The 10,964-nt window shown below is 36.0% G+C and overlaps 1 protein-coding gene across 2 annotated transcripts in view; it reads left to right on the forward strand.

Annotated features, from left to right (window-relative positions):
- The window catches only part of LOC149774594 (exonuclease 3'-5' domain-containing protein 2-like), a 62,241-nt gene extending 52,104 nt beyond the window's left edge, over nt 1-10,137 (forward strand). For both annotated transcript variants that reach the window (XM_089945080.1, XM_089945079.1), the window contains exons 10-11: nt 4,117-4,248; nt 9,614-10,137. In XM_089945080.1, coding sequence (XP_089801206.1) covers nt 4,117-4,248; nt 9,614-9,851 — 370 coding nt within the window. In that variant the 3' untranslated portion in view covers nt 9,852-10,137. The remainder of the gene's footprint in view (nt 1-4,116; nt 4,249-9,613) is intronic.
- Nucleotides 10,138-10,964: the final 827 nt, after the last annotated feature.

The following is a 10,964-nucleotide window of genomic DNA, read 5'->3' on the forward strand; positions in this document are numbered from 1 at the left end:
TGTTTTATGTCTCGTCATGGAGGGAGCATATTGTAATACACGTCTGACCAACCCAATATGTCTTCCTATAATAGTATATGACTGTCCATTCTAGTATGTCCCCATATAGTATTAGAAATGTCTGTCCATCACAGCATGTCCCCATATAGTATTAGACATGTATGGCCATTCCAATATGTCCCCATATAGTATTAGACCTGTATGGCCATTCCAGTATGTCCCCATATAGTATTAGACATGTATGGCCATTCCAGTATGTCCCTGTATAGTATTAGACATGTATGGCCATTCCAGTATGTCCCCATATAGTATTAGACCTGTATGGCCATTCCAGTATGTCCCTGTATAGTATTAGACATGTATGGCCATTCCAGTATATCCCCGTATAGAATGGGACAAGGTTTGCCATGACAATCATTGGATCTGACAAGTGGTTTCTGAGGGGCTCTACATCACTTTCAAACCACCTCTGCCCAGATTCCCATCAGCACCAAACATTCCAACAGACCTATTGAAAGCCACCACCTTGCAGCAAAAAATAAATGACCTTCTTCAGAAAAGGGCAGTAGAAATTGTTCAAAATAATAAATTCCCCAGGATTCTATTCCAGACTTTTCTTGGTCCCAGAGGCAAATGGAACTCTGAGCCCTGTCATTGACTTAAGGACCCTGAATCAATTCATTCATGCTCCTTGGTTCTCATTGGAAACATCATGGCACATTTTGAATGCCTCTCAACAGGCAGACTTCTTAACAAGGGTTTCAGGAAGTTCCTGTGATTCAACTACAACGACATAGGTGATCAATTCAGACAACTCTCTTTTGGACTTGTCATCAGTCCCTGGGTCTTCACTTGTCTGATGAACTGTGTTATGGCTCATATCTGGACCATCTCTAACATCAGATTACCAGGATGACATCCTGCAAAATATCAGATAAGTTATATATTAAAACATGATGTAGAAACCCTTGTTACATTGCTTACAATATGGGTTTCCTTGTCAACAAGGTCAAATCTGACATAGTATCATCTCAACAGTTTGTTCATCTAGGTATGGAATTCGACATAGGAATGGGCATTGAAAATCAGGACCATGGAAATCTCTCCTTCGCCTTCTATGCTTTGCTCAGCATGGCACCAGACCTCCTCATCCTGAGTTGTTTTTGTGCCTGTTGAAAATGATTATTTTATCCCAGTGAGAGGCCTGTCAGATGGGAGACATCGTGGATCAACGACCTCTTCAGTCTCACAACTTAAGTTCCATGAAAAATGAAGAATTTCCCTCATCTGCTCAATCAGCCACAATGGCAGTTGTTTCACACCCACCCCAGACCTACTGAATTGGCACATCTGGATCATATTAAACAGGGGATGTACCTCTCTCTATCTCATAAAGTAATTTTTTTTCTCTATAAAATGTTTCTTTACAAATACTTACCCAATAATAATATACATACACCCTGCCAGTCTCTCCACTGTTGCATTCAAAAAGAGAGCACACCTTACGCTCCAGTGGTAACTGAGATATTCATGGGTTATGCTGCCAATCCATATAGCAAGGGGAGATCACTCTGCCCCACTGCCACCTAGGTGGGCAGATATGGTATCATGGTACCAATTGGTTTTCCATCGACCTCAATGCTAATGTTTTGTGAAATAAATACACTTTCTATCCTATCTCAGCATGCATGTCACACACTGTCATAGAGAACAATGTTAGATTGTCAATTTGAGAAGGAAAAAACCAGGTACTCCATTGCATTTAAGAGAGATAACTACTGGAACTAGACAGGGGTAAGAGTTATCTAGTCACAATAGACATATTTTCAGCCATGTGTACCACATTTTAAAAAATTCATAAAAAATACAAAATGTGATCTAGACATGAATTAACATAATCTCACATATTGTCAAGAGGCTTAACTTTTTTAAGCCTAACAGAAAGTACAACTCTTACATAATGCACCAATCACAGCTAGTGTTGTTGTCTATTTCTGAATACAATGTTCCTTTCACCTTAAGCTCCACCCACCTGGGGTTGTAAATTGCTACCATTATACCATAACTTTTAGCTCTTTTTAGCTAAATGTTCTATCTGTGAGGGCAGGATTTGCGAGTATTTCTCCTAAGGTGCTATGGGTAAGTATTCACAAAGAACTTATTTTACTAGAAAAAAAATTAGTTTCTGAGCTCATTTTTCAGTCTTGTTGAAAATTAAAAAATAAATAAAAAATATAATAGTAAAAAAGAATGAAAAAAGAATAAAATATCATTAAAGATTCCAAATCAAGCATATACTTTGTAATCTGTGTAATAGTGACACAGAAATAGAAATTTAAATTTAGTAATGGTTCAGATGTAAAATTATGTAACTTTAAAGAAAGCATAATTCCTCTTGCATCTGCAACATGCAACCAGATTACCATACTATCTGTTATCTGGGCTTCATAGGAGTCAATCATACTTTTTGTTTTAGAAGTCTGCCATGCCATCTGTTATTTGGACTCCATAGGAGCTCACCATATCATCTGTTATAGCAGTCCACAATTCCAAGTTTGTTATTTGGACTCCATAGGAGTTCACCATACAATCTGTTTTAGCAGTCCACCATCTGCTACTTGGACTCCATAGGAATTTACCATATCTTCTGTTATAGCAGTCCACAATTCCATCTGTTATCAGGACTCCATCGGAGTTCACCATACCATCTGTTGTAGCAGTCCACCTTACTGTCTGTTATACATACTTCATATGAGTTTACCACACAATCTTTTATATGGACTCCAAATGTATCTACCATACCATCTGATATCTGGATTCCAAATTTATCCATCATGTCATCTGCTATCTGGACTTCATATTTATCCATCATACCATACACCATAGGAGGTCACTATACAATCTGTTGTCTGGACTCCCAAATTTTCTACTATAGCGACTGTTATCTTAACTCCCAATGTAGCCATGATACCAACAGATATATGAATTACAAAAAATATCCACCATACCATCTGTTAGTTGGACTCTATAGGAGTCCACCATACCATCTGTTAGTTGGATTCTGTAGGAGTCCACCATACCATCTGTTAGTTGGATTCTATAGGAGTCTACCATACCATATGTTATCTTAAATATGTTATCTTAACTAATAAATTATCCACCACACCTTCCATTATCTGGACTTTGTAGGAGTCCACCATACCATCTGTTTTCTGGACTTCAAGTTTATCTACCATTCCATTTATCATTTAAACTCCATATTTGCCTTCCATACTATGTTTTGTGGACACCACAGGAGACAAATGTTTTGTTTCCAGATATACAATCATTCCAAAAATGATAATAATATCAAGAACAAATGAGAAAATTATATTGTTCTAGACAAGAGTAAAATCTGGATCATTATTGTATATAGATAATTGATGTTTTACTCGCACCATTTATCACTGCTTTGGTGGCATAGTAGTTAGAGCTTCCTCCCCAGATGTGGGAGGTTGTGGGTTCGAACCCCAGCCGAGTCATACCAGAAAACTTCTAAAAATGATACTTGGTGCTCAGCATTAAGAGGTTAGTGTTAGGACTGGTCGGCCTGGTGTTAGGATAATGTGAGTGGGTGGGACATCATGCTTCATGTCTGCGGCATGATGCCCCAGTGCTAGACATCACTTTAAACTGCCACACTGCAGACATTGTAGCAATATGACTGGAAAATTGTTAAAGCTACGTTAAAAATCTAAATCACACACACACTCACCATTTATCCAAATGTTATTTCAGGTTAGTTGTTTTTTGTTCTCTTAGAACCAACTCCATTTCAATTATGTTACAGTGATCTGTACTTTTCTGAATAAAACTGAAAATTGAACTCTGCTCATTGCAGTTAATGATGTTCATTGCAGTTAATGATCAAGGAAAATAGGTAAATACAGCCATCATCCTGGAAATACTGGAGGGGAAAGCTAAATACTACTTTATGCTAATTTAGGGTGAAAAAGCAAAATTGTTTCTTTGCAAGATGTTTAGCTACAATAAGACATTTTATCCATATTTAGTCAGTACAGGAACTTTTGCTATGTTTTAAAATGTTATATTCTGTGATATAATCTCTATTATTAGGGCCCTCCTAACATGTAAGGAACAAATACCAGAGAAACGAGTTCAAGAGCTCGAGAATATCATCAGAAACTTCTTTGGGGCCCAGAACATAACCAAAGAGTTGCTGGAGAAAGGAAAAGATATTGATATCAAGTAAGTTTAATACAAGTGAGATAAAATGGAACTTGTATTAAGGGGACCAGTTCATATCTAGGTACATGGAAGTAAAGTGCCTTGACATAAACAGGATTTTACACCAAATTAGTTAACTTGAATACTCTTGGCAAAGCATATTATTAATATATGAATTTGCATTGAAGCAAAAGTAAATATATTTCATTGTACATTACCATAATTATTACCACAAAGCCATAGTAAATATATTTTATTGTATATTGCCATATTTGTTACCATAGAATTAAAAGTAAATATATTCCATTGTATAGTACCATATTTATGAACACAGATGCCAAACTGAATATATTCCACCATATATTACGATATATATTACCACCAAAGCCAAAGTAAATATATTTTATTGTATATTACAATTTTTATCACCACAAATGCAAAAGTAAATATTTTGCACTATATATTACCATAAATGCAAAGCAGTAATTTGTTGAATTTATGTACCAGCTTCACATTGGTATCATTAATTCTATGAAACTAAACTTACATAAAGAAATTTAGTAGGAACAATTAATAAATCTTCATTGGGATGGTATGGGGCAGGTTAACTCATCATCCCCTGGAAGTTTTTGTTATTTTTGCCTGAAATGAGAGTAGGAAACACATTTTGGGGACTACTTCTGAATACATCCTAATACATCAACTTCCAAGACATTTCTGGTTAACCTAATGTATAGTTGCGTTAGAAATGTCATTTTTCATTGGTTATTTCACTTGCACATGAGCAGAAGAGTAAAAGGTTTTTTTAATTGTTTTTTGCATGACAGACACATCATTTTTGTATCCAGACCACTTTTTATTCCAAATGCCCATCTTATCCTACCTTTTTGCAAAGGTTTGCCTGTCTGTGTGAAGTTCAGAATGATCTGCTTTAGATATGAGGCCAAAAAGTCTAAAATCTAGACATAAAATCAGATTCCGAGAACAGGCGAATTTTTGGTGGAAAAAAATCGGGTCCAAAAAGTGACGTTTATTTCTCTGTATTTTGTAGTGCAACTAGGAAGTCCAGATTATTTGGTATTGATGAGCTACATCTATTTTTTTTATAATACTACCCACCTGAATCTATCTTAAATGACCTTGATGCTACAGAGCTCAAAAGTAGGCTACTACCTCCTGATGCTTAAACACAGTGCCAGGAGTTAATGAGTTAACAAGCCTAGTCAATAAGTTGTATAGCACTACAGAAGTCATTAATTTAGCATGGAGTAATCTGTGAAGCAGAGGAAATATAAGCCTAAAGAGAACTCTTCTATGGATTACCAACCATTATTTGATGCACATGATTGCATTAAGAATCAAAACCTGGGACCCCAAAGTACAAAAATCGTATAACAGTGCCCTAGTAAAGCCCATATTTGTAGCTGACTGTAGGAATACTTATTATACAGTGATCATCAACTTGATCTCATTGAATATGTTTGAATTGTCAAAAAAATAAATTACCTGAACCAGATGTTTATGCATTTCCTTTGCTTTATTGTTCATATATTGAAAAAATTCAGCATTCAAAGTTTTTAATGGGCAACAAGTTTACTTCTTCTGCTAATTGTTGAGAGTTGTCTCCCTTATACGGTATCCTGGAACTTTTGCTTTCTGAGGGTATACATTTTTAGTTCATGAAGAGTGTACTGTGTTCATTAACTGGCAGACAGCTGTTTTTAGACAGGCCATCAAGTTAAACAAAGCAACTGTTCATTCATGAGCTGTCACTATAAACAGGATTCTTGTTCTTTTCACAAAAATGACTTGAAAGAAAGGAGTAAAGAGATTGGCTTCGAAAAAGTGACAGAAGCTCTAAAAAAGCATACTGATTTCCAAGTAAAAAGCATACTTAAATTTCATTAATGTTGGAGTATGCATTGACCAGCCATGCAAGTGGAATTAAAGGTCAGCCTGTTATTTTAATTACAGGCTTGTTAACATTTGTAGAGGCAATTATGGGGAAGCCAGATACTCTCACTGTGCCAGCATGTGGAGCCCTAGCTCACAGTGGTCCAAATTTTACCAATTTTAGTAGTTTCACTGCAAATGCATCAGAGGGTCTAGACACAGAACTTTTGTGGACTCTGTTAGTTGATTATAATGCAGCAAAAGGCAGATTAGACAACTCCTGTTCTCTCATCATGCTAGCAAAATATAGTATGCAGACCTTTGGAAGTTGCTGCTTTTTTCCTATGGGTAAGTAATGTTTGAGCATGGGTTCTCTATTAACATGGAGGTGACAGTGGAGTTTTTTTAATTTTGCTAAGCATTCTTTAAAAGTTGTTGCTGTTGTTATAGGGTTTTACACCATTTATCAGCACAAGATAGGCTATAAATGGTGGAGGAAGAACCAGGGAAAACCCCCTGAAAGAACCACCAACCCTTCTCCAATAGTACTGAGGGTTATTATTGATCACAAATGAAAGGTTAGAGGTATTGCTATAGTTTCTGTCACCAAGGAACTTTTACTATCAGTTTCCTCTGCCAGGTCAAAGTATCATGAGTACCTACAGATAAAAAAGAAAAAGGTGAGACAGCAAAGAGGGGGCAGAAAAGGCATGTTGTAAATGAGTTAGATCAGTTGAAAACCATGAAAGCAAGATTAATAAAAGACACATGATTTCAAATCATCAGCAAACAAGTTAGCTCACGAAGTGGAGTTGCAGGGTCAGTTGACATTTTTATGTCAAATACTTTGAGCAGATAAGAAAAAGGAAATTGGCTCTCCAAAATGAAATTTAGTAGAAGGCAGAAGAGCTGAGAGTCTACTAAGATGTTTCTTTCCCCGATTCCTTGTTTATTCTCTCTGGACTTTTTTTGTTTTCTGTGATGCCAGTGTTATACATCATGTCAAGTTGGATTACAGAACTTGTAAATTTTTTATGACCTGTTGAATTAATGCCAAATACAGCTTGCTTTCAAGTACAATTATTTGGTCATATTCTTTTTATTTAACCTAATTTAGAGCCATGTTTGGTTATATCTTGATTCTGTGTTACTCTTTGAGAATCTGGGTTCTGTCCTTGAATGTTTTCAAATAAACCTGATAGAGGGATTAGCCCTGAATCGTGTCCTTTTACTTACAACATTCACTTATGCCTAATCATCTCGCTCTCTTATGAGGCCCCACAAATGTGACTTTTTCTGGGTTTGGGCTTGCCGTAGACATTTTTTATTCAGGCCATGGATGAAGGTTTGATATGAAATTCTTCAGCTTCAGTATGAGGACTTCCTCATCCCAATGGATTCAGTCTGAAACCTGTATCATGCTACACGACTTTACCAGATAATTAAGCAGATTCGTAGCAGCCCAGAACAAACACTATACGTAGGTTGGATTTGCAAGAGTGGACAATTTTGTAAAGATCTTGTCCCTTCTTTGGTCTGTGCTAATCCTAGCTCATGTCTCACACAAGTCTCAAGGCTGTTTTACACCAATTTGGAAAGCTACCAAAGCTAGGGCCAACTGTTAATGTACTATGATCTGGTAATGTATTTGAAGAAGAAACAACCATTCTTATGAGCAGAATGTTTCTGTGATAATACCTTATCATAATATTGGCACTCCCTCAAAACCCTTCCTGCAGTTATACCACTGGAAAATGATGCACTTCTACTCCAGTAGTAGATGATGAATGATGGGATTTGGCACCTTGGTGATGCCACTCTTGTCTGACTTCCATCTCAATAAACAGACAACATTCAAGGATTTTTATTGCTAAAACTAGCCATAAGATGTGCATTATGTTTTTCCACTTGGAAGGGTTGAATTTGTTTGGTGGTGGATGTTCTTAATCAGTTGATTATTATTAAAGAAACATTGTTCTCCAAAACTTGGTAATTATTGCTACGCAGACCATGTTAAGAAACATTGTAGTCCAAAACTCGGTTGCCATTGTTCCATAGACTGTGTGAAGTTTAGGCCTTGTCTTTTGAACAGTTACAGCAACTGTGTAACATGCATGTGGCTCCAATCTGAGAATTACAATTTACCAAATGTACATGACAAATTTTGTACACTCCAGCACTTTTATTTAGGTTTTGTAGTTACATGTTTCTGGAACAGCCTTTAGGGGGATTGTTTTCTTCACTTCAAGAGATTTTCCACAATTAAAATATGCAGTAAATAGGCAATATTTATTAATTTTAGAGATTTTCTGACCAGTGTTTCTACTTTTTTATATATCCTGTGCCATTGTTACAGATGCCACAAGTAGTGTTACCAGTGTCCTACCATACCATCCCATCACATCATGACCATCATTTTTAATTTTCACTCAGTAACTTTCAGTAGACTCAGGGATTGAAATTAAATTGAGGTGAGGCTTTAACTACAAGACGATGATAATTTTTCACAATTTTCTGGCCAAATATTTCTGAGTTACTGCCCGTTTGAAAAGGAGTCTTGCTCTTTTGTTTTATTTCCATTCAGAAACATTAGTAAGCTTTCATGCATTTAAATCAAATTTGACATGTAATAAGACCCAGGTTCTGAGTTGTGAACTTTGTTTGAAAGAACATTGTTCTTTAATTTCATTTCCACTCTGTAACATTAGAAGGACTTTTTGAATTTTAATCATATTTGGTGTGAAACTTTACATTGATGAGACCTATCACATTCAGTTTTCACCATATATTAACATTTTACAGCATTTATCCCATTTGACTTGGGACTCTGCCCTTCAGTTTTAATTTCACTCGATAATGTTTGGAGGACTTGGAAACTAAAATTAAATTTGGCATGAGGCTTTCCATTTAGAATACATATGTCAAGTTGTTTTCACCATTTCACTTCAGCATTATATGCAGTTATGACCCCGTTTCTTTTTGCCCTTCATTTTAATTTCTGCTAAATAGCTTACGAAGGACTCATATACTAAAGTCAAATTTGTAGGAAGCTTACATTGAAAAGATCTAGGTGAAGTTCATTTTTTTTCATCAGTTTTTGGCAAAATTGTATGGAGTTATAGCTATGTGTTGGACTTATTGGCTTTCAGTGTTATTTCTACATAACCTTTAAAGGACTTGGTGGATTAAAATAAAATTTGGTTTGAGGAGACTTATGTACAATTCTGTGGCATTTTAGCCACTTTATTTCTTAGAACATTGCCTTCAGAACTTATTGTACTGGCAATGGCATTCTATTTGAATACCTCTGATTTTGCCAGATTTTACACCTCCTGATGATCAAGGCAAACAGCCAGAAAAGCTAAATTTGCATTTGTGACTAAATGTGTTCATTCATTTGCCTATCCTTTCTCTATCAACAGACATGCATATTTATGTGAAGAGTAAAAGCTCCTAGCACTTTCATTTTATCAGTTTTTACTTTTACATGCAGAGTGCATAATTCAGAGTATATTCCCCATGGGAAGAAAGTGGTGGAGCATGTGAAGCAGACATATGGCCTGTTGGAGTTTGAGAAGAGATGGCGACAACATTTTGTGACTAGCATGAAACCAAAATATCTCCCCAAATTGTGGTCAATAGACCACAAGCCAGAGAGAAAACATCTGATAGAGGACAATTCATCTTTTTGTTATGAGAGTACCAATGATCAGCCTGTCAGTTCAGATTAAGTGGCATCCTAACAGTTGACTGGAGAAAAGATGTATATTCCACAAGGTAGCTTAAGAGAGTGGAATAAATATTTGTCATTCCACAAGGCATATTGAGAAAGTGGTAGAAACATGTATATTCAACTGGGCAACTTGAGAAAGACAGAAACCTGTCATATATTCCACAGGGCAGCTTAAAAGTAGTGCATAATAGGGATATTTTATACAGAAAAAAGCTTGAAATATATGTAAATTCCTGAAAAAATAAAACATTTACTTGAGTTGCATATGAAACCTAACAAAAGCATACTCTGTTTCTTTAGTCTTTAGTTGCATGTTAACTTGAACACTCAGCGCCACAGCACTATGCATCTGAATTTGTTTGCTACGACCGGTTATACATTTTTTATTTTCAACATAAAACTGATAAAGGTAGGGATAGTATGGCCATTTTGTAGGAAGTACGAAAAATTAGAGTCTTACCAAAAAAGTGGTTCAAGTTCCAAAGAACTATGGCCAATGGAAAGACTATGGTGTATTCCACATGGCAGCTTGAGAGTTATAACAAACTGTTATATTCCACAGGGGCAGATCGAGTTATAAAAATTGGTGGTATATTTCACAGAGGCAGCATGAGAGTGTGATAAAAACGTGGTATATTCCACAAGGATAGCTGGGGCAGCTTGGGAGAGTGATAAAACCTGTGCTATATTCCACAGGGGCAGCTTGGGAGAGTGATAAAAACCTGTAGTTTATTCCACATGGCTGCTTGAGAGAATGGTACTTGCTATAGAACTTTTTCAGTATTTTTAAGCAATATATACACCTACAATATAGGAAGGTGCACATCTTCTGTAATAAAGTTTTTCTTCTTCTTCTGACATAAAGTAATCCATGTATAATAATGGAAGAATGGGTTCTATTCCAATAAAATTAAAAGTCTAACTTTTAATACTTAGATAATTATATTGAATCATGAAGTCCAGATACCTCTGTGCCTTATTATTTTGAATCATGAAGTCCAGATACCTCTGTGCCTTATCATCTTGAAACAATCAGGATCCACCCGTCTTGTTCCCAAGCATAAATGCTTATAAAGTACAGAAAACTCGCTTATGTACTAGATGTTTGAGC

The sequence above is a fragment of the Sinohyriopsis cumingii genome, unplaced genomic scaffold (genome assembly GCF_028554795.1).
Source record: "Sinohyriopsis cumingii isolate HCF-2022 unplaced genomic scaffold, ASM2855479v2 utg000198l, whole genome shotgun sequence".
NCBI classification, from domain to species: Eukaryota; Metazoa; Mollusca; class Bivalvia; order Unionida; family Unionidae; genus Sinohyriopsis; species Sinohyriopsis cumingii.